Source organism: Pristiophorus japonicus, chromosome 14, assembly GCF_044704955.1.
Source record: "Pristiophorus japonicus isolate sPriJap1 chromosome 14, sPriJap1.hap1, whole genome shotgun sequence".
NCBI lineage: Eukaryota > Metazoa > Chordata > Chondrichthyes > Pristiophoridae > Pristiophorus > Pristiophorus japonicus.
Window position 1 is genome coordinate 149989873 of NC_091990.1, and position 24909 is coordinate 150014781.

General features: G+C 40.8%; 1 protein-coding gene across 4 annotated transcripts; it reads right to left on the bottom strand.

The window, feature by feature from the left end:
• Positions 1–1611: 1611 nt before the first annotated feature.
• Positions 1612–24617, bottom strand: lin7c (lin-7 homolog C (C. elegans)). 4 transcript variants are annotated; one of them, XM_070899689.1, is made up of 6 exons: positions 24535–24617; positions 14650–14768; positions 13994–14065; positions 10243–10260; positions 7816–8025; positions 1612–4901 (listed from the first exon to the last, which is right to left on the bottom strand). In XM_070899689.1, the coding sequence occupies exons 1-6, from the start codon at positions 24569–24571 to the stop codon at positions 4740–4742; spliced, it is 618 nt and encodes a 205-aa protein (XP_070755790.1). In that variant the 5' UTR covers positions 24572–24617; the 3' UTR covers positions 1612–4739. The 4 variants fall into 4 exon arrangements, with proteins under 4 accessions (XP_070755790.1, XP_070755791.1, XP_070755793.1 ...); XM_070899692.1 differs by lacking the exon at positions 1612–4901 and adding an exon at positions 5733–5825; XM_070899691.1 differs by lacking the exon at positions 1612–4901 and adding an exon at positions 6922–7138.
• Between the last annotated feature and the right edge of the window lie 292 nt (positions 24618–24909).

Below are 24909 nucleotides of genomic sequence, written 5' to 3' on the forward strand. Positions count from 1 at the left end.
ATGTTGAGCTCGAATTGGCGACAGCCTGACACATCAAGGAAGAAGAGAGGTTTCTGGAGCAAGTGTTTCAGAGAGCAGTCAGTTCAAACAAGTTTGAAGCACTGGCTGCCTGTGGGGAGGATAAAGGCTCTGAGCAGGATCATGAAATGGATTACAATGGCAGCAAAATAAAAACATGAAATGGTTTGGGGAGGTGGGGGGTTGTAGATTATTGACTCAGTTAGAAATGCAATAGCAAAAGTAGACTCAATAGTTGAAGAAACAAACACTATGATTTGCAGCCTAGACTACAAAGCTTTGTTGCCTCCCCGATACGGGGCTACTTTGGAACGGGAGGAAGAGCAGTCATCATGGTTCCCATACAATGATATAGGAAAGGCCGGATGTTTAGCCAAAGGAGTTTAGGAAGCAGGTTGATGGAACAAGACTTCAAAGAGGAGCAATCTCTGATCCTCCAGCATGGTGCTAGAATACAGATGGCGTCAGGAAGAGGTTTTCCAGTTTATGGGTTGCCGGTATCAGTTGTGGGGAAGATGGGAGCTATTCCACATCGATGGGCTACATTGGAACAGGGAGCTAACAAACTGGCTAAACAGATAAATAAAGACATGAAGAGTCAGTTAAACTAGGAAGGAAGGAGAGCAGGGGAAATGGCAAATCAGCAAGAGCACGTCAAGGAGGTAGAAATAGGTGAGGTCAATATACAAATAAAGAATTTAGTGAAAAAAATAAAAGGAATAAAGGAAGAAAATCAAAAGGGGAGGCTTGATGCATACACATGGGATATGGGGGGGGGAAGATATCATTAGAGTGGGAGGAGGTTCAGGTGGAGTATAACACCGACACAGACCAGTTGAGCCGAATGGCCTGTTTCTGTGCTATAGATTCTGTGTAATACTATAACCAGTTATTAACAAGAAAAAGGCTGAGATAAAGGAATGAGGTGTGAGCCTGGACAAAACAAGGTAAAAGGAGTAGCTTTCAATACAAATTGAAAAAAGATAAACTGCATGCATTGAAATGCCGAGTGAGAGAAATAAACCTGGGGAAATTAGAAGCAATTATGTCACAGGATGATAGCGTCAATAGCATTAACAGAAACCTGGCTGCAAATTGGGCAGGAGTGAAAAATACTTGGAAGGACTTCCTGACATCAATCCTAAACTGGCCTTTTACTAGTGTCCCTTTGTCCTCGTCTCTCAATTTCGTTTGAAGTAAAATCCAGATTTATCTTTTTCATACTGTTTATATATCTCGATTCTTCAATTTCTCCTTTCAGAACTGAAAAGTCCAAATTTCTCCAATTTTTCATCATAACCAAAATCTGACACGAGGGTTCAGTCTGTTATTTCTGGCCATCCCCTTCATGGTTTGGTGACCAGAACTAAACACAATACTCAAGGTGTGGTCTAAGGTAAACTGTTTTCACTATAACATTTCACCCACTCCCCATCATTTAGACACAATATAAGCTCATGCTTTGTTAAAATTGGTTCATAAATTCTGCAATTAAGCAAAAGTGAATTATATTTAGCAAATGATTCAATTAAAAATGCACTATATGTATTAGAACGAAGATATTTAGAACAAAGTATACCATTTGATGAAGCACGCTGTTACATATATAATTTTATTTGAATTGAGTATAAATTGCAACAGTCACAAATCAAAAGAGACAAAAATCAGATTAAAATATAGCAAAATGCATATACTGAATTTTAACTAGTTACAAACCAAACCCCCAGTGCGGGATGGATCTACCCGTGAGAAAGTTTATGTTACATATACACACGAACAAAATTAGACATTGTTCACAATTACGTTTGGGCTTCAACCACTAGAGGCAGCTCTTTGGGTACTACAGTATCATTTTTCCCACTCAAATCTAGTGCATAATTTTTTTTCCTTCCGTACTAATAATCACGGCTGATTCTAAAAACAAAGGATTTATACACTTATGTTGCTGATCAGATAATTATCAAAATGCCATAGTTTTGAGGCAACATTTTATTAATTGCTGCAATAACATTTTCCTGCTAGGAGACACAACCTTGAATAGCAGATAGGCATTGCTGCAATACAATTCAGGTTACACAGATCTGATCAGAGCCCAAAGCATCAAGTGTCTTGAACCAAATGGTAATGAAGGCTCATTTGTTTCATATTTGGTTTGACATTTGGTGTTGGGACATTTTGGAAAAATCCTCAAAAGGTTAATAAAATGCATTTGAAATCAAGACAACATCAGTGCATGAAGTAAACCAAGTTTTCATGCCATGTTGGAACCAAGAAACACAGATAAATTTGAAGATAGAAAATACAATGTTCTGTAACAAACAAGTTAATATTTCAATAAGACATGATTCGAACATAATCTAATACAAATATTGTACAATAAATGGACTGAAGGCTTTCCAAAACCCAAGTTTTTGGCTTTAAACAAATCTGCGGCTTGTCCTTTGAATAGAGACAAGAAAAAAAATGGTTTAAAGGAACCTCAATCATTAAACTCAGTAAAGTTGTCAAGGTTGTGACATATTTTGGAAAGGTTTATTTCCCATATAACACACTAATTTGTAGGTTCGTGAATTTAAGGAATTGCACTGCTCAGCTACAAATAAGCAATTTAGCCAAACAATCTGGATGTACATTTGAGCAAAAAGAACGATTGTTAACACCAGCAATGTCTAGTCTGATTTCTGTGTAAATGCAAGTATAAAATGGCATATTACACAGCACAGCATAAATTGACTAAGTTGCAAGACAAACAAAGCATATATTTAAAACAAGCAGAATTTAAAAAACATTACAAGGTTCTCTTACAATCAGTTGTATAATATTCTAATTAATTGAAGTAGTCCAGTTATATAGATAAAAATGGAAACAGTACAAAATTATTTTAAGTGAACACAAAAAAGTGTTGGTATTTAGTGTAGTACTAGGTAATTCAAAACAAGCCAATGGGTAGTAGTGCTAGAAAAAGGCTTCTTTTAAATATTTACTTATTTCAACAATCGACAAGCAAAATAATCAGAGATTTGCTTCAGTTCCCATCACCATGAGAGATTTATAACCAATAGATCGTCACATGTTTGAAGGTTTTCAAAGCGTCAAGTGGTTGCTTTTTTGGTCTTCAGTGCATGACTAAAGATTAAAGAAACTAACACATGATTTTTGTGCGTTCAATTGCAGGGCTACTAAATTGCCATTTGTTTTTTTTATATAAAAGTTGTTACAAAAATTAAGATGCCTGAATACAAAAATTGTTCTGTAAAAATGATTAGTTTTAAAAGTGGTAGCAAAGTTGAAGCAAGAAGTCAATTAACAGAAGCCTCATATAAAAGTATATTCAACTTCAGTCTAACAAAATTTAGCAGTCACTGATTGAGGATTCATCTGTGGAGTAAAAAAAATGTTGTTGGAGGAAGAAACTTAGTGATCCCGCAATTAATTTTATATAAATGTGAGCCAATTGTGAAATTAGAATTCCTCCTTAAATTAGCCCTTATACTTGATGCACTGGACAGCAGTTTGGATAGGTCAAAGCTACATGGCTGGGTAGGCCATTAGTTGAGAGCTCGGAATAGTTTAAAAAAAAGATAAAAACAGTGCAAATCAGACCCAAAGTAAAGTCAAGTAGATTTGACTCCCTTTCACTTCTTATAAATAGGGCTGAAGTGACGAATATCGGGCAATTAATAACACGCGACATCAACATGCTGTCACATCACAAATTATTTGGTTTAGACTGTAACTCATTTATTTTTGTTGTCAAATTTACAGGAATGGAAACCTGGATTGCTCTTATTCAGTTACTGAATGGAATGTGATCTCTTCTGGGATAAATAGCGTAACAGATTATTAACTTGAAAAAGTTGTGCATAACATGAACAAATCTTAAATATTTCAAAGAGCAAGTCTCACCATAGAGCTTATTTTAAGTAACAATTAGAAAAAAAATTAGGAACTCTGCATTTCTTCCCCTCCATTTTATTGATAGCTTACTTGGCAAGTGCTGAACACAATTAGGGAAACCACAGGGACGACTAAGCCAAAGTAATACTGGAACAGTCAAAATAACCCTACTCCTAATTTATCCCCGTCTTGCTCTGGTGATGTTAGGCATTTATCATCTGGATATAGACAAACTCAACAACTCCTCTGTTTTCTATAGGTCTTCTTACAATTGGTGGTTAAGCTCCAGGTAAGCAGCACTTAAGTGGAGAACTATAACTTGGTTGGTGTGCTCCCTCTTACTAAACCAGTACCATCCACCCACTTTGGAAGATCAATAGAAAGAGGTGCTTGTTTTCCAAGTCTCTAACTTTTGCTGCTGCAGTTGGGTCCCTGGCCACAGGGGCAGAGCTTGCCTCAGTTATACTATAATGCACTATAGGCAGAGGGAAGGCCTCATTCCTGCCACTAACAGCACACCGTCAACTTAGAAGTGCCTCATGATGTCTTCAACACTTGAGTAGGAAAAAGATACAGGAAAAGGAATTATTCTTTGAATGTGCTTGATTTAAAAATATGATTACTTGAAACATATTTAAACTGACTTCATTGTAAATCTAACACTGGATTAAAAATAAGAAAAAATGCTTTATTCTGATGTACTGTCAGTGTGACTAACTAGTTTGAGGATGATACTGCTCGATCATGTCACATCACTAGCAAGTACAACACATTGAGAAATCCCAGCTGTCATGTAAAACAGCAGCAATTGAGCATTAAAACCATTAATAGTTGATTTGCTGCCTGCGTTTTGCCGACCTCATTTTCTCAAATCGCGATTCCATTTCTTCCAGCACTTTTGGTGTGTATCTAACAACTAACTTAACAGTTCCATGGGCAGCTTTCAGGAGTTCAACTGCTTTTTCATGGTGTTCTCCTTCAACACTCTATATTAAAAAAAAAAGTGGTTTCATTATTACACTACATACGTAGTATGTTATCAATCTCTCAACAAGTGCCAGCTTGGCTCAGTTGGTAGCATTTGCACCTGAGTTAGAGGATTGAGAGTTCAAGTTTCATTCCAGGACTCGAGAACATAATCCAAACTGACACTTCAGGACAGTACTGAGGGAGCTCTGCATGCTGGAAGTGCTGTTTTTTGGATGATACAGTAAAACAGGGTCCACCTGTTAAAGTGGACTTAAAAAAACTCCCATGGTGACATTTGAAGAGGAGCCAAGAGATCTCCAATTGTCCTGGTCTGACAGCAATACCCTAACGCCCACCAAAAGTAGATTAACTAACCACTTATTGCAATGTGTGAGACCTTACTGTATGCAAATTAGCTGCACATTTGCCTACATATTACTGACTACACTTCAAAAATAATTAATTGGCAGTGAAATGCTTTGGGCCATCTTGTGGACATGAGCACTAGATATATGCACTTTGATTTTTAAAAAATCAATAAAGCAGTAGTGTTGTTATGAAGGAACAATGTCCAGGACTGTGCTAGAGTAATGCAAATCAGATTTATTCCCTCTATGCCGATGTGCTGTTCCAGAATAGATTCACATGAGATATGCTAAACAATTGATACAAAAAAGTGCTGGAAATACAGAGGGGTCAGGTCAACATTTCAGGCAGGACCATTCTTCACATCAGAAAACTAAAGCAAGCAATTTTAACAGAATTAGAAAAAAGGGAAAGGAAGAAAATTAGGTCAGCCACCGTTTTCTATTTTAATTTCAGACTTGCTGTATCCTTTTTCTTGCCTCCCCTTCAAGTTCTTCTTACCGTTTAGATTTTGGTTCTGAAGAATGGTCCTGCCTTAAATGTTGTCCTGTCATTTCTCTCCAGAGGTGACTGACCTGTGCATTTCCAACATTTTCAGTTTTTGTTTTCAGCATTTGCAGATTTTTGCTTTTATTTGGGCAGTCAACACAAGCCCCAATATCCCACAAAACGTTGTTATTTTCAACAACACTTTTTAAGAGAAATGCTGTCACTTTTGCACATGCTTAATCACTGAATACAGTTCTTTAGGGCTTCACGGTTTCCTTTAAAAAAAATGTAACCAGGAACTAGGATTAAAAACAAGAGCATTTCAATTTAGCTCAAGCATCAAAATGTATTTATTTCCCCATTGAGTTAGGTTTTCTTGATTTTGAATTGGCTTCTAAATTCACCAGGGAGGGAGGGGAAGCCCAACTTCTTTAGAGACATATGAACGCATAGCTCACCAATGCCTTCAGAATTGTACAACAATTAAATGGAATAGCCAAGTACAGACATCAAATATTGCTGTTAAGTGAAAATGAATCACAAGTTTGCTGATGATTGCACAGTGTTCAATTCCATTTGCAATTCCTCAGATAATGAAGCAGTCCATGCCCACATGCAGCAAGACCTGGATGACATTCAGGCTTGGGCTCATAAGTGGCAAGTAACATTTGCGCCACAATGTTACCAGACAATGACAATCTTCAACAAGAGAGTCTAACCACCGCACCTTGACATTCAACAGCATTACCATCGTCAAATTCCCCATCAACATCCTGGGGGTCACCATTGATCAGAAACTTAACTGGACCAGCAACATAAATACTGTGGCTACAAGAGCAGGTCAGAGGCAGGTCAGTGACTCCCCAAAGCCTTTCCACCATCTACAAGGCACAAGTCAGGAGTGTGATGGAATACTTGCCACTTGCCTGGATGAGTGCAGCTCCAACAACACTCAAGAAGCTCGACACCATCCAGGACAAAGCAGCCCGCTTGATTGGCATCCCACCCACCATTTTAAACATTTACTCTCTCTATCACCAGAGCACCGTGGCTACAGTGTTTACCATTTACAAGATGCACTGCAGCAACTCACCAAGACTTCTTCAATAGCACCTCCCAAACCCACCACCCTTACCACCTAGGACAAGGGCAGCAAGTGCATGGGAGCACCATCACCTCCAAGTTCCCCTCCAAGTCACGCACCACCCTGATTTGGAAATATAATCGCTAATCCTTCATCGTCATATCATCAAAATCCTGGAACTCACTCCCTATCAGTACTGTGGGAGTACCTTCACCACGCAGACTGCAGCGGTTCAAGGCAGCGGCTCACCACCACATTCTCAAGGGTAATTAGGAATGGCCAATAAATGCTGGCCTTGCCAGCGATGCTCACATCCTAGGAAAAAATATTTTAAAAAATAGTTGTACAGAGAATCAGGAACAAATGGCTCTGGATAAACATCTACTTGGCAACCAAATTAAGAGATTGGTGATAAAAAAAACAACTTTTGTAGATATTAGAAACTACCTCTCGTCTGAAGCATAATTTAATGTACACAGAATTTTCTGCCAAATTTCTCCCTGAACATGCTGATTGTTGCTGGAGTAAAACTGGCAGCTCTTCAGATCAGTACCGTGTCCAAATTGTCATTCTTCATGCAAGATTGGATAATGTGTGCCAACAAGTTATTATACTCTTAACACTCGTGGATAGATACTTTCCAGCAGGAATCACTGGATAGTGATCAGGTCTACCAATTATGAAGGATTGTTCGCTCCCTTTCTCAGAGACGCAAGGGTCAATGCAGTCCGATGTGTTGCTCAGCTAATGCTGTAATGACTGGGATTCCAACCAGAGACCTTATGTATGGTGCAATTGCGATACCAAGGACCCCCTTTACTTAAACATTGGAGGAGCCCTCTAATATACCCAGATTTAAATGTACATTTGCCTGCATAACAGTGACTGCACTTCAAAAGGTAATTAATTAGCTGCAAAGTATCTTGGGACCGAGGATGTGAAAGATGCTATATAAATGCAAGTTCTTTCAAGACAGTATCTAAAATACCTACCACTCCATTTACAGATAGGAGCTGGTCCCCACGTTTTAGACCTCCGTGACGATCAGCAATGCCAGCAGGGATTATACGGGATATGTATATAGGAGAGTTTTGCTCCTTTCCGCCCATGATATTGAAGCCTAGTCCTTCGTCTGTTTTGGGTAGTTCTACAACTCTTGGATGCGAGTGACCTTCACTGGCAGCAAATGCTGCCACCGTTGCCTGATGAGACAAATTGCTAGTTTACAATCACATCAAATTCTTCAAAACTCACACGGATACAATACAAATGATATATTATGCACTTACTCATTTCAAACATTACATACAGGACAGTGAACATACAGGGGAGAAATCTCCCAATGGAGTCCCCCTCCCAACTGAGGAGAGAGATAAATTATAATCTTCCCCCAGCTTTAACCCCTTTCCTCATTCTTCAGACCTCCTCTCCCTGCCATCAGCCTCCTTCCTCCTGCCAACTTCTTAATTCAATTCAATTATCCCCATGTTGCAACTCCCCATCTGCATTTGGTCTCTATTCTCAGTGGGCAATGCTATGGAACTAGATTAAAAAAAAATACCCATGTTGTTGAATTCCTCTCTCAAAGCAACCATTTCAAATATCAAATTTGGTATCCCACCTGATGTTTTTTTTGCAATCCTACAAATACGCAAGACTTCGGCACTCAAACATTGACTTAAGTGGAACATTTTAATGTGTTACATTTTCTCAATGATGGGTTTTCAGAAAAAAACAGTAAATATCCCATCACCATTTTTGCAGGTTCAAAAATGAGAATCAAACAAGAATTTTCATAACACATTCTAGAATAATTTCAGACACTTCATTACTTTCTGCAAGTAGCTAGTTAAGAAATCTAGATTTTCAGAATGTTCTGTGAAGTAGCTTTCTCAGAAAAACAAAAAACAGTACTTTCATCTGGTAGTTCTGCACCATATGGAGGGGTATCAATACTGATCCATAATTATACTAGTGCACAAAGGAGTTGTAAAGTACACATCAAGAGTATACCACCACGCAATGTACGATGCATTATATAACAGCTGAACTCATGTGCTGTTGCCCCTGGAAAAAACAATGACTAATTAACAAAATTGTCCATCTTCCTGCAACAAAGTCTCACTCTTTCGCCCAGTAGCTCCATGGCTAATAACTGGGCCAGCAATCTAAAGGTCATGAGTTCTAATCCCACCATGGCAAACTGAAGTTCAAAAAAATCTGGTAAATCAACATAAAAGTTGCTGGATTGTTTAAAAAAAAAGGAAAGGGTTCACTAATGTTCTTCAGGAAAGAGAACTTGCCACATGTACTTGGTCTGAAATACACATGACTCCAGTTCCACACTTGCGTAGTTGACTCTTAGTATCAAGGCACCTAGGGATTGATAATAAATACTGCCTTGCCAGTGTCCACGTCCCAGGAACAAATGGCAACTTTAACTTTTGTAGTTATCTATGTCTTTCTGCTCCTCTTGCACTCTTTTTAACCCTCTTTTTTCTCTGTATGCTAGTCAGACCACTCTTTCATTCCAGTGCCTATTTGTTTCAATCTTTCTTACTTTTTATATAGCAACAAATTCTCCTTCACTGTGTCTCCTCCCAATTGTCTGCATGATTCTTTACCTATTTACTCAATTTCTATGTCATATTCTCTAAAGTACATGCTAGGCAGCAAGATTGTAGGTAATGGTACAAGTTTGAAAGTGAACAATGGAATCAGGCAAGGAAAAACTGGCCAACAGGTGGCAGAAGACATGCAAGTGAGGGAATGTGGGATTTTGGAAACTCAAGCCAGGAACAGGGGTGATGGGGTTTGAAGGAGTGGTGCAAAGGGGGCAGAGCAGATTGGTTGTTGCTTTCTTTGCCTGGGAGCATTTGTGGAGGAGAGAGAATATATAGTTTGGGAATACTAAGAAAGGATCAGGAGCAACTGAGGTGGGCTCGTGCCTGAAGCACTGGTGGTTGGGGGTTGGGAGGATGAGTTCTAGGTCTGGCAGCACAGGGAATGGGGACAGGGAAGAAGGATCCTGGTTTTGTTAGCAATGGGATGAAAAGCAAAGGTGTTCTGTACTTGACAGCAGTTCAAGACGGCACAAAAACAGCTGCAATTGTACAAACAGATCGGCTATGTCTGCACCAGGATCAAACTCCGCAGCAATAACCATGTATGCAAGACACTTCGACTGCGCGAGTTTGAGCAGACAGTAGGGTTGCACATGCAGGGAACTCCAAAGAATTCTGGAAGGGAAGGCCCAACTGAACAATGTCCATGCCTGATAAAGGGTAGACCTCTCGAAGCAAAAACTTATTGGATGGATTTCCAACAGGAACTCAGTAATTTTATGTACAAGTTTATTTATTTATTGCCAATTATTAAGTTTATGTGTGTTTGTTATATATTATGAATTGTATTCTTACCCATATAAAGTCAGTTGGCTGAGGAAACATGGCAACCGAAAGAAATCAGAAAAAAAAAGTTGTTGAACGATTAATAGGTTTTCACACTTGCCTACTGGTGATTGATATGTTTTCTTACTTGACTATATTTGAACAATCAGCATAATTAACAGTCATGTGACCCAATCAGGTGCAAGTGTAACAGACATATCGCATGCATTACAGACGCATGATAAACACAACACATTTAACTATATAGATGCCATAAAAAGTCACATTTGTCTATCTTTCATGCAAGCATTCATATGCACAAAAAGAGGGGAATTGATACATACTAACCATGTGTAATTTAAACTAGCATTCTGAGTGAGCAAAATGGTTAGGCAACACTCCCTGGTCTATGTTAAGACTACCTCCCCAACATATTACACAGCAAAAAATCTTTGCTTAAACTCAAATTTCCTTTCCAATATTCATTGGTGAATTTGCATTTCCAAATTTCCATAAGATCACGCCACTCCCCATTCAGGCAGTGTGCGCCCAGGAAAGGATAAACAAAAACTGCAAAGAGCAGCACAAAATGCATTTTTACCAGCATGTAAAAAAAGACTGTGGCTCATCATAAAAACAGTTTCCTATTCTCCATGAGAACTAATTAATACCAAATATGTTTAATTTTCTGTTAGCAATAAATATTAAACATAGAAACGTGGGGCCCAAGTTTCCACACGCGCCTAGAACGGCGCAGTCCCGACCTGGACGCCCGTTTTTCGCGCCACAAAGTGCGTCTAAAAAAATCCTCTGTATTCTCCACCTACTTGCAGGTCCTCTGGCCCTCGGCGCAGCCAGCACGAGCTGTGGGGGGGCGGGGGGGGGGGGGCGGAGCCAGGTCCCTGCGCTGAAAACAGTGCCGGGACCTCTGCACATGCGCGCTACAGTGAGCACGCAAGTGCAGTAGCTCCAGGCGCCGAACTGTGTGGGAGGGGCCCGAAGCACACAGCCCCTAGCCCTGGCTGAACGGCCTCACTGGGGCTGCGTGAATACATGGCCAGCTCCTGCTCCTGCTCCCCACCCCCGACCGGACCCGGGCTCCTGTTCCCGCTCCCCCCCACCACTGGACCCGACTAACTATCCATCCCTCCCTCCCTCCCTCTTCCCCCCCCCCACTACCCGATCCGAACCGACCCGACCCAACCCAACGCCACCTACCTGTAAATCTGGTGCTGGGGACGGGCCCTGCCCGAAGTCTCAGGCCGACCCGTTCAGCCTTCGGTCCCGAAAGGCCTGCCTGAAGCACTTTCACACAGGTAGGAAGATGGTTTATTTAATCTTTTCTTTGCTTATAAATGTTTATTCAGGTTGGATTTATTTGTATAATATTTGTATAAGTATAAATAAGGATTTATTATAGAATTTAATGACTTCCCTCCCCCCCCCACCTCGTTCTGGACGCCTAATTTGTAACCTGCACCTGATTTTTTAATGTGTAGAACAGGTTTTTTCAGTTCTACAAAAATCTTCACTTGCTCCATTCTACTTTAGTTTGGAGTACGTTTTCACTGTGGAAACTTTCAAATCAGGCGTCAGTGGCCGGACACGCCCCCCTTTGAAGAAAAAATTCTGTTCCAAAGTAGAACTGTTCTACCTGACTAGAACTGCAGAAATAAAAATGCGGAGAATTGCGATTTCTAAGATAGTCCGTTCTCCACTAGTTGCTCCTAAAAATCAGGCGCAAATCATGTGGAAACTTGGGCCCATAGAAACTAGGTGCAGGAATAGAGCCATTAGGCCCTTCGAGCCTGCACCGCCATTCAATGAGTTCATGGCTGAACATGCAACTTCAGTACCCCATTCCTGCTTTCTCACCATACCCCTTGATCCCCCTAGTAGTAAGGACATCTAACTCCTTTTTGAATATATTTAGCGAATTGGCCTCAACAACTTTGTGGCAGAGAATTCCACAGGTTCACCACTCTGGGTGAAGAAGTTTCTCCTCATCTCGGTCCTAAATGGCTTACCCCTTATCCTTAGACTGAGACCCCTGGTTCTGGGCTTCCCCAACATTGGGAACATTCTTCCTGCATCTAACCTGTCTAAACCCGTCAGAATTTTAAACGTTTCTATGAGATCCCCTCATTCTCCTGAACTCCAGTGAATGAGAGGGGATCTCATAGAAATGTTTAAAATTATTGGGCTTGTTTCCTACATCGACAGAGAGGCAAAACAAATTTTGTACTATTTGAACACCAACACATCTAGCAACATGCCTAATTCATCAATCAACTTCAATGTCACAATAGAGTGAATGCCTAAAAATCAAATTCAAGAGGTAGCAAATTATAAACTGCTTAGTTTAAACAAATGATTGTGAGCTTTGATCACGTGGGAGAAGACAACACTAAATTACCACTGTAGTAAAAATAAATCCTGGTATTGACAGTATTTGCATACTGTACTTGTCAATCTGGCTATTCACTAGACCCCCTCTTAAAAGCATATGGAAAATACAACTTAGGTTAAAAAGTGCAAACTCATTGGAGATGTTACAAAGGTGGGAGGAAAAGCAATGTATGAGGGCACAAAAAATCTGTAAAAAGGACAGACAGGCTAAGAGAGTGGGCAAAATTTTGGCAGTATAATGTTGGAAAGTGTGAGGTCATGCACTTTGGCAGAAAAAAAATCAAAGAGCAAGTTATTATTTAAATGGAAAAAGATTGCAAAGTGCTGCAGTACAGCGGGATCTGAGGGTATTTGTGCATGAAACACAAAAGGATAGTAAGCAGGTACAGCAAGTGAGCAGGAAAGCGGAATCTTGGCCTTTATTGCAAGGGAGATGAAGTATAAAAGCAGGGAAGTCTTGCTACAGCTATACAGGGTATTGGTGAGGCCACACCTGGAAAAATTTGGTTTCCATATTTACGAAAGGATATCCTTGCTGTGGAGGCAGTTCAGAGAAGGTTCACTAGGTTGATTCCGGAGATGAGGGGGTTGACTTATGAGGAAAGATTGAGTAGATTGGGCCTCCACTCATTGGAATTCAGAAGAATGAGAGGTGATCTTATCAAAACGTATAAGATTATGAGGGGGCTTGACAAGGTGGATGCAGAGAGGATGTTTCCACTGATAGGGGAGACCAGAACTAGGGGGCATAATCTTAGAATAAGGGGCCGCCCATTTAAAACTGAGACGAGGAAAAATTTTCACTTTTAGAGGGTTATAAATCTGTGGAATTCGCTGCCTCAGAGAGCTGTGGAAGCTGGGACATTGAATAAATTTAAGACAGAAATATCCAGTTTCTTAAACGATAAGGAAATAAGGGGTTATGGGGAGCGGGCAGGGAAGTGGAGCTGAGTCCATGATCAAATCAGCCATGATCTTATTGAATGGCGGAGCAGGCTCGAGGGGCCGTATGTTCCTATTTCTTATGTTACTATAAATCTGTGCAAGCGTAACTCTGTAGAAGAAAATATTCAGAACACAGGTTTACCTCCTCTAAATATATACAAAATAAAATTGTGAGGTTCAATTTGGCAGGGAAAAGGGGACAGAGAGGAAAAAAAAACAGTGCAGTTCGTACAATAAAATTTAATTCATTGTGGTGCTTTCGCAACATGAAGTTGCCATGACAGCCATTTCAAGAAATATTCTTGTTTTAAGTCTCCTTACCATGAAGTAATGTCCAATTAAGTAATTATTCTGAGAATTTAGGTTAATACAAGTTTGTTCCCACAGTACGAGATCCCAATAATCTATTTGCAATATTGTCTCTTACCTTGGCAGTAGCATTGGCTCTCACCTCTGGACTACTGTTAATATCCACAGTCTCATACACGTGCTCATAAACCTGTAGGCAACATAGGGGATGTTACTGCTGGGAATTGACTAAATTCTAGGCTTATAGCACTCATTTATAAATAAGCCTTCTGATTATTTGAGTAGAACAAAATGGGGCAAAACCAACTGCAAGCAAACAAATTTTAAAGCCAAAAATCAAACAAAATATTTGTAATTAAAAATGTAGATGTAATTGGGAAATCACAGCAAGTTAAACACAGCATTCAAAATGAGCCATGTCTTGTAGGTCATCAAACTTGTTTATGGTGGGGAGAAGGTGGAATCATTTTCATTCATGATATTGTTCTGTATGCATTTAGAGTATTATTGAATTAATCTAAATTTAGGAATTCAACTATAAGTGAGTAATTATCAGGTTAAAATCAGAAAGCACCAAGTATTTAAGACTGGAGTGAGATATTCTGCATTAGTTTGACAAATCCATTTCACAATTCTACATTTGCATTGTACGTGATTTTTCTAAAATGTTTGCTGGTAATAAAGTATATAGGCCTATTGAGTGCAATAACATTCAAACAGCGTTCTTACTTTATTATACATGATACAAAGGGGAGAAAATGTACAAGCACATACTTCTCGCACAGCAATGCAGAATTCACTCTGAAGTACTCTTTGCAAAGCCTGGAGCTTCTGGGGCGGCACCTCTCCACTCCTTTGCAACTTCTCCAGCAGTTCAATAGCCCGGGAAACATCTGGAAAGTCAAGCATGGATTCAAGTAGTCAGATACAGAGCCAAAACCAGTTCTTTGCAATCTATTAGTTCAAGTATAGAAAAAAAATTGTCCCACATAATTTATCCCACACACTCCACTGCTAATCAAACAATCTTTCACTTGCTAGTCTTCCTCACCAGTTTCTTAATCTCTGTCAAGCCAACATGACGCATATCTTATTCGACAACAGCATGACTTATTTTCTCCCCATACAGTCTTTTTGAGAAACCCCCGAACTCAACCTTTGGGCTTCTCAACAGAAGATAGTATTAGAGGCATTTCATAAATGGTAGTGCAATTATACAGGCGAGTTTAATCATTTTCTTGTACTTTTTGCAATTGTTTTTATATGCTATAAAACCGTATTGCTAATACTAAGTTTTTCAGTTTAGTCCAAGACGACAGACAAAAGGGGGTGGAAATTCGGTCTTCTGCTGTCCCTCTTGGCACCCCGGAGGGACAGCAATGGCGGCGGAAAGCAGTTGCGCCCGGCTTCCAGTGCCCCGCCGGCACATTTGGTGCCGGTATCAAAGGAGCAGTACCACCGGGGAGAGGCGAGCTAGTGTGCAACGCCCCTGGTTGCAACACCTACTCGATATTTGGATCGCGCCCGATCTGTAGCGCCTGTGAAAGCAGGCGTTCCAAGCTGTAGTGGCTGCACAGCGGTAAGTAATGCCAACCTCAGGTAAGTGTGATAAATTTTTTTTGTGCAATTTATGTTGTGGTGGCGTGAGCTATGTATTGGGAATGTTTTTGGTGGGGTTTTTTCAGGTTTTCCCCCCACCCCACCCTCTGTATGGCGCTCCGAGGCCGGCTGTTTAGCTTGGTATTTTCCCTTGCTCAGCCGACTTAGTGCTCTAAAAGAGGTGTGCAACACCTCCCTTAGAACCCCGCTTCAAACTCCGGGCCCAGCTGCTGAATTTTGCAGCAGCAGACGCAAACCATTTGCCGCCGCAAAATTTACTGTTCTGCCCGGGACACCGCCCAAACTCAGACGCAAATGAATTTCCATCCCAAGGACTAAAAAAAAAATTAAGCAATTTCATTAGTTCAACTCTTGTTTCCAATTGGGAAGTTTTGCTTGCTGCTCATTGTTGATGGGATGTTTCATACAGGCGTACTAAGTTTTCAACTTACGATTGGTACATTCCCTACCCATTTAGTTTTATGAATGTGAAATTTGAGTGCACCATGTACAAGTGTAACATAGACTGTATGTAGATAAATTAGATTTTCTCTTGACAATAAATAACAAAAACCACATTCTGTCACTTATTACTAGAAGTTACTGCATATTGCTGCAACTTTTTCTATTAGTTTTAGCAAATAAAATCTAGTGCTTATTCGGTTGCAGTTCAGTCTTTGTAATATCTAAACACAGCAAAAGCAAAGGCTTGAAATGTGGACATAGTTAGCTACCAAAGTGAAGTAATAAGATTTAATTCTAATCCAGTAATAGGATTATGAAAACTGCTGTACTGTATTTGCACATGTTTTCAAGCTTACAAGGGGCTAGGCCATGTTTCACATTGCTGTCGTGCTGCAGTGAAGATTGGTCCAAGGCCTTTATAACGGTAATATTTTCACATAAACAACTTTTCAAAACTCATTCACCAACTAGTCTCAATTTTGTTTTCCTTTTAAGCAATTAAAAAAAAGTAAACACTGGAAAAAGAAATTAAACACTTTTGTGCATTTTCTGTATGTTTCTATTAATATAAACATCTCAGACAAACCTCGCAACAGTCAGAAGTGCAAATACATTATTCTCTTCAAAAGTTAATGTTTAAGTAGCGGACATGGAAAAGTAGAGAAAGTTTATCGCACTGTATAGTTGTATTGTATAGTGTTAATTAAAAAAAAAAATGATATAGACCCTGAAATTAGGCCATGGGACAGTAGCGTAGCCATTCGCCTGAAATTCCTCTGCTACTTTCACAGGTGCCTTACCCCATTTATTTTAAATGGATTAACACTTCTGCTAAAACAACAGAGGAACTTCAAACAAAAGTGTTTGCTAGTAGACCACCGTGTCATTTCAGGACAATGATTCATCAAATCTCTAGATACAGAACAAATGTGAATGATATTTACAAAAAAAATCTTTCCTGTCTTTATGCAATTTAAACTTCCATGCTATATCAAATAATTGTTTTCTTTTTAAATCCTATTGTTAATTCTTTATTCCAGTTACAAATTAATAAAAGTTAATAAACACAAATAAAAGTGTCTTTTGACTTCAAGATTGGTAAACAATGTTCTAATGTCCATCTATTACCGTCTGTAACTTTAAGTTCCAAAAACAGACAGGAACCAGTTTCAAGCAACTCAATTTTGGTCACCATGAAAGATTTTTCTGCTATCAGTCCAATTTTGGGGAAAAGTCTCACTTTACACTATATTACAATGGTCACGCTATCAGATTCTAGAAACAGTCCTTTGTATACAATATTTTGGATTGTATGGTGATGTGTAAACTCATGAAATGACAGCAACAATGTTATTGCTGTTAATTCAGTGGGTAGTTGTACTGTAATGGTTGTGAGTACAGTTCTCTCCCTTTACAGCACTATCAGTCCTTGGTTTTAATGTCGTCATTATCACACACACTTTCCAAGTCTGACTGCTGCGTACTATTTTGGAAACAGGAATAATATGGTTCGGATTTTGTTGCCAGCGGTGAAGGAACGGTGCTCGCCATTCACCTCCGTGACAGCTGGCGACAGAGTTTTTGGGACTTCTCAGAGTAGATTTCCTCTAGTTCTCCAGCGCATTGCCCTCTACAGGTGGTCTGTGGTGTAACAGCGAGGCTCTTCAACCAAATTGAAGAATCTTCACAGACACGCAAAGTACAAAGCACAAAGCAGGAAATATAAGTTAGATTTAAATGATATACAGAACGCAAAATAAAAATTATAAAACAGATGGGATTAAGGGAGAGAGATAAGAGATTCAGAAAAAGTTAAAAAAATATATATATATACAAATTTCCAACACTAATTTTCTTCTGAGGGAATAAAACACCATAGTTGCAAAATTAATTTTTCAGGGCCGGAGAGATTGTTCAGCAATAATTATCATTTATCACAGCACTAAAAACTCACTTACTCCTGAATGCGCCAGCCATTTTACAGGCATCTTCCACCCTTCAATATGTAGTTCTGAACCTGAAATTTCAGGCCCCTCATTGAAACACCTGTGAACTCATCCCTTTTGGGTGTGGAAGCGGGTCATCCTCGATACGAGGGACTGCCTAATACTAATACTAGTGGGCAAGTAGCTAGAGTTCAAGCCATTGCCATTTCAATGCCAAGTCCTTCAGTGAGGAGTGGAACAGCGCAACATGGAGGGGAACATAAGAACATAAGAATTAGGAACAGGAGTAGGCCATCTAGCCCCTCGAGCCTGCTCCGCCATTCAACAAGATCATGGCTGATCTGGCCGCGGACTCAGCTCCACTTACCCGCCCGCTCCCCATAACCCTTAATTCCCTTATTGGTTAAAAATCTATCTATCTGTGACTTGAATACATTCAATGAGCTAGCCTCAACTGCTTCCTTGGGCAGAGAATTCCACAGATTCACAACCCTCTGGGAGAAGAAATTCCTTCTCAACTCGGTTTTAAATTGGCTCCCCCGTATTTTGAGGCTGTGCCCCCTAGTTCTAGTCTCCCCGACCAGTGGAAACAACCTCTCTGCCCCTATCTTGTCTATCCCTTTCATTATTTTAAATGTTTCTTTAAGATCACCCCTCATCCTTCTGAACTCCAACGAGTAAAGACCCAGTCTACTCAATCTATCATCATCATTCCCTCATCTCCGGAATCAGCCTAGTGAATCGTCTCTCTACTCCCTCCAAAGCTAGTATATCCTTCCTTAAGTAAGGCGACCAAAACTGCACGCAGTACTCCAGGTGCGGCCTCACCAATACCCTATACAGTTGCAGAAGGACCTCCCTGCTTTTGTACTCCAGCCCTCTCGCAATGAAGGCCAACATTCCATTCGCCTTCCTGATTACCTGCTGCACCTGCAAACTAACTTTTTGGGATTCATACACAAGGACCCCCAGGTCCCTCTGCACCGCAGCATGTTGTAATTTCTCCTCATTCAAATAGTATTCCCTTTTTTAGTTTTTTTCCCCCAAGGTGGATGACCTCACACTTTCCGACATTGTATTCCATCTGCCAAACCTTAGCCCATTCGCTGAACCTATCTAAATCTCTTTGCAGCCTCTCTATGTTCTCTACACAACCCGCTTTCCCACTAATCTTTGTGTCATCTGCAAATTTTGTTACACTACACTCTGTCCCCTCTTCCAGGTCATTTATGTATATTGTAAACAGTTGTGGTCCCAGCACCGATCTCTGTGGCACACCACTAACCACCGATTTCCAATCCGAAAAGGATCCATTTACCCCGACTCTCTGTTTTCTGTTAGCCAGCCAATTCTCGATCCATGCTAATACATTTCCACTGACCCTGCGTACCTTTATCTTCTGCAGTAACCTTTTGTGTGGCACCTTATCGAATGCCTTTTGAAAATCTAAATACACCACATCCATCGGTACACCTCTATCCACCATGCTCGTTATATCCTCAAAGAATTCCAGTAAGTTAGTTAAACATGATTTCCCCTTCATGAATCCATGCTGCGTCTGCTTGATTGCACTATTCCTATCTAGATGTCCCGCTATTTCTTCCTTAATGATAGTTTCAAACATTTTCCCCACTACAGATGTTAAACTAACCAGCCTATAGTTACCTGACTTTTGTCTGCCCCCTTTTTTAAACAGAGGCGTTACATTAGCTGCTTTCCAATCCGCTGGTACCTCCCCAGAGTCCAGAGAATTTTGGTAGATTATAACGAATGCATCTGCTATAACTTCCGCCATCTCTTTTAATACCCTGTGATGCATTTCATCAGGACCAGGGGACTTGTCTACCTTGAGTCCCATTAGCCTGTCCAGCACTACCCCCCCAATTGATAGTGATTGTCTCCAGGTCCTCCCTTCCCACATTCCTGTGACCAGCAATTTCTGGCATGGTTTCTGTGTCTTCCACTGTGAAGACCGAAGCAAAATAATTGTTTAAGGTCTCAGCCATTTCCATATTTCCCATTATTAAATCCCCCTTCGCATCTTCTAAGGGACCAACATTTACTTTAGTCACTCTTTTCCGTTTTATATATCTGTAAAAGCTTTTACTATCCGTTTTTATGTTTTGCGCAAGTTTACCTTCATAATCTATCTTTCCTTTCTTTATTGCTTTCTTAGTCATTCTTTGCTGTTGTTTAAAATTTTCCCAATCTTCTATTTTCCCACTAACCTTGGCCACCTTATACGCATTGGTTTTAAATTTGATACTCTCCTTAATTTCCTTGGTTATCCACGGCTGGTTATCCCTTCTCTTACCGCCCTTCTTTTTCATTGGAATATATTTTTGTTGAGCACGATGAAAGAGCTCCTTAAAAGTCCTCCACTGTTCCTCAATTGTGCCACCGTTTAGTCTGTTTCCAGTCTACTTTAGCCAACTCTGCCCTCATCCCACTGTAGTCCCCTTTGTTTAAGCATAGTATGCTCGAGGAGGGATAGCTCTGACCGCAACTTCCAGATATCAATGTATATCTGCGCAAGTGCGGAAGCCAGAAGTTGCTGTACGATTTATCCCGTAATAATGGCGAGTGCTGATAGCCACACCGTTATTATTACTGAAAAATCCAGGCCCAATGTTCCCTTTAAACTGCATGGCCGCGCAGCGGTCTGGAACTTCTGCGCAGCCATCCCTCACTTAGAATAACCGCGCATGTGCGAAAATTTGAATAGGTCGCGCAACCACTTAAAGGGGCCGTGCAACCAAAAAAAGATAGGAAACATTTTCCAGGCTTGTTTTAACTGTAGGATCAAGCTTTTTAGCTTTTCTGTTATGGCAACCTTTATTGTATGATCTGGAATGCGCTGGCGACAACTCTGTCAGGTTTTTTTTCAGTTCTTTTGCTAATCCCAATTCAATTAGTGTCCGGACAGAGTTAGAAGTAGCAGTCCACTGTTGATTTAACTTATTCCATTGAGTTAAAACAGACAACACACCAGCTCACACCTCTTCCTTAGTCACTTGCAGCTGCCAATTTTTCATCAAGAGCCCACTTCCATCATTTCCCAAACTACCAGTCTGTAACAGTACAGCAGATGCCCTTCCCAAACTTCTTCCAACCAACATGCCACTCATAACCAATGCATCAGTTACTCGACGCTCCCAGCTGATCACCACATTTTCCTTACACAACATATTCCAACAACAGCTATCCTTTAAGAACATAAGAAATAGGAGCAGGAGTAGACCATTTGACCCCTTAAGCCTGCTCCTCCATTTAATAAGGTCATGGCTGATCTGGTCATGATCTCAGCTCCACTTCCCCACCCGATCCCCATAACGCTCAAAAATCAGTCTATCTCCGCCTTAAATATATTCAATGATCCAGTCTCCACAGCTCTCCAGGGCAGAGAATCCTACAGATTTACAACCCTCAGAAGAAATTCCTCCTCATCTCAGTGTTAAATGGGCAGCCCCTTATTCTGAGACAATCCCCCTAGTTTTAGTTTCCCCTAGGAATTGAGCTTGTTGAGCCCCCTCATTATCTTGTATGTTTCAATAAGATCACCTCTCATTCTTCTGAACTCCAATGAGTATAGGCCTAACCTACCTTCGTAAGTCAACCCTCATCTCCGGAATCAATCTAGTGAACCTTCTCTGAACAGCATCCAATGCAAGTACATCCTTCCTTAAATACGGAGACCAAAACTGTACGCAGTATTCCAGGTGTGGCCTTACCAATACCCTGTTCAGTTGTAGCAGGAATTCTCTGCTTTTATACGGTATCCCCCTTGCAATAAAGGCCAACATTCCATTTGCCTTCCTGATTACTTGCTATACCTGCATACTAACTTTGTGTTTCATGCACAAGGACCCCCAGGTCTCTCGCTATTGCAGCACTCTGCAATTTTTCTCTATTTAAATTCTAATTTGGTTTTCTATTTTTTCTGCCAAAGTGGATAACCTCACATTTTCCCACATTATACTCCATCTGCCAAATTTATGCCCACTCACTTAGCCTGTCTATATCCCTTTGCAAATTTTGTGTCCTCCTCACAATTTGCTTTCCCACCCATCTTTGTACCAAACTTGGCTACATTACACTCGGTCCCTTCATCCAAATCATTAATATAGATTGTAAATAGTTGTGGCCCCAGCACAGATCCCTGCGGCACCCCACTAGTCACTGTTTGCCAACTGGAATATGATCCTTTTATCCCGACTCTCTAACTAACTAACAAAAAAACAATCATCTATCCATGCTAATATATTACCCCCAACCCTGTGAACTTTTATCTTGTGCAGTAACCTTTTATGTGGCACCTTATCGAATGCATTCGGGAAATCCAAATATACCACATCCACTGGTTCCCCCTTATCCACCCTGCTTGTTACATCCTCAAAGAACTCCAGCAAATTTGCCAAACATGATTTCCCCTTCATAAAACCATGCTGACTCTGCTTGATTGAATTATACTTTTCCAATAGTCTTGCTACTACTTCCTTAATAATGGAATCCAGCATTTTTCCAACAACAGATGTTAGCTAACATCTATAGTTTCCTGCTTTCCGTCTGCCTCCTTTTTTTTTTAAAAATAGGGACGTTACATTGCGGTTTGGAACCTCCAGGGAATTTTGGTAATTACAACCAATGCATCCGCTATCTCTGCAACCACTTCTTTTAGCACTCTAGGATGCAAGCCATCAGTTCCAGGGCACTTGTCTGCCTTTAGTCCCATTATTTTACCGAGTACTACTTCTTTAGTGATAATGTTTGTATTAAGTTCCTCTCTCCCTATAACTCCTTGATTATCCACTATTGGGATGTTTTTAATGTCTTCTACAGTGAAGACCAATACAAAATATTTATTCAATGTCTCTGCAATTTCCCTGTTCCCCATTTATTTGTCTTTATCAGACCCAGTTTTCAGCATATACGAAAGTGCCAACTAGATGCTTGTCCCATACGCTCTCCTTTTAAAATCCCATGATACAATTCTTCCTTTCCAGGATGGTTTGCATAGTCTGTCAGAAGCCAGAGCAAAACTTCGCCTTTTCACACCCCCATTATATAAAAATGCATTAAATGTTTCTCTTTAGTAATCAGTTCCCCTAATAAACATTTCTGGATCAGAAGGTTTGGGGTTTAAAATTCACATTCGGAATTGAGCTTATAAGCTAGACAGATACCTCCAAACACTCCCCAACCCCAAAATAAAAAAATATTGAATATATATTGGTCAGTGTTTTCCTAATTTTACATTAAAATGAACTATATTTGTCCAGCAAGTTTCTGTTTTGAAACAATTTTATCCCTTTATTTTCACCCAAAAAATAAAAGTTTAAAAAAAACAGCAACCCATAGTACTGAGGGTCAGAATACCACACTGTCAAAGATGCAACTCTTCGAATGAGACAGTCCATTTGCCTGTTCCAGTGGAAGTTAAAAAGATTGCAGCATATGATTCCAAGAGGAGCAGGGAGCTCTCGATGTTTTGGCCAAGATTTCTTCCTGAACAATACCCAAAAACAACATGTATTTATTATAGCCCTTAACGTAGTAAAACATTCAAAGGCACTTCACCGGAGCGTTATAAAACACATTTTGACACTGAGCCACATAAGGACAATTAGGGCAGACTTGGTCAAAGAGGTAGGTTAAAGGAGCGTCTTAAAGGACAAAAGAGAGGTGGAGGTGTTTAGGGAGTGAATTCCAGAACGCAGGGCCTCAGCAGCTGAAGGCACAGCCGCCAATGGTTGAGCGAGTAAAATCAGGGATGCACAAGAGGCCAAAATTGGCAGAGCGCAGATATCTGGGAGGGTTGTGGGGCTAGACAAGATTAGAGATAGGGAGGGGCAAGGCCATGGAGGGATTTGAACCCACCAGTATAGGCTGACTTGTCATTCGCACCTTTGCTATTTGATGGGACGGTGGTGGCTCAGAATGGCTTATAGTGCTTGCCCAACATGCCTTTATGTAGCCCCTTTAACATGGCAAAACATCTGGAGGCACTTCACGGGAGCATTATCAAACAAAATTAGACACCGAGCCCGCACAAGGAGAAATTAAGGCAGATGGTCAGAGGTAGGTTTTAAGGACTGTCTTAAAAGAGGAAAGACTTGGATTTATCTAGCATTTCTAATGACCACTGGTCATCTCAAAGCCCTTTACAGCCAATGAAGTACTTTTGGAGTGTAGTCACTGTTGTAATGTAGGCACAAGCAAGCTCCCACAGACAACAATCTGATAATGACCAGATAATTTTTTTTTATGATGTCGATTGAGGGATAAATATTGGATAGAGAGGCAGAGGTTTAGGGAGGGAATTCCAGAGCTTAGGGCTTAGTGCACTTCACAAATAATCCTTTGTGTGTAAAGCACCTTGAGACGTTAACAAGCAGATAGAAAGTGTTCAACAAATGCCTTTGTCTTCCTCACCATTACCTTTGTCTTGCTCAGAGAGTACGCCCCCTCGCGTGTCTGCCGCAGGTGCCCAGTTAATGAAGCACTCTGACCACCCGCCGCCCTGAGGCTGGCTGTAAAACGGCCGTAGGACCCCGCCCCGCACTGCGACAGGGCCCGTCAGCGGCAGCCGACATGCTCCCAGTCGCCGCGTTATTAAAGCTGGGTTCACTCAGGGCGGCGGACACCTTACCTCTGTCCAGCCGGATCGGCTCCATCAGCAGCGCCATTTCCAGCCACTTCCAGCAGGCAAACACCAGAAGTGACGTCAACTCGCTCTCCGGCCCCTCCCCTTCCGCTTGTGTTCAGAACACAGCGCCACCCAGAGGCCCGAAGGGCGCATTACACCGCATTGCAGGCAGGCAGAGCAAAGGTGTGCCTGCACTGGGAATCTAGTCATCATCATCATAGGCAGTCCCTCGCAATCTTAGCATGAGTTCTTAGGTGGCTGAACAGTCCAATACGAGAACTACATTCTCTGTCACAGGTGGGACAGAAAATGGTTGAAGGATAGGGTGTCAGGGAGTCTGGTTTGCCACACGCTCCTTCCGCTGCCTGCGCTTGATTT

What these genes read in the sequence shown, in the direction of transcription:
- lin7c (XM_070899689.1), bottom strand. Translation starts at nt 24,571, where the DNA reads ATGGCGCTGCTGATGGAGCCGATCCGGCTGGACAGAG. An exon ending in GCCGATCCGGCTGGACAGAG is followed by an intron (nt 14,769 to 24,534) that starts GTAAGGTGTCCG and finishes TTGACTTTCCAG; the next exon opens with ATGTTTCCCGGGCTATTGAA. An exon ending in TCTGCATTGCTGTGCGAGAA is followed by an intron (nt 14,066 to 14,649) that starts GTATGTGCTTGT and finishes TGTTGCCTACAG; the next exon opens with GTTTATGAGCACGTGTATGA.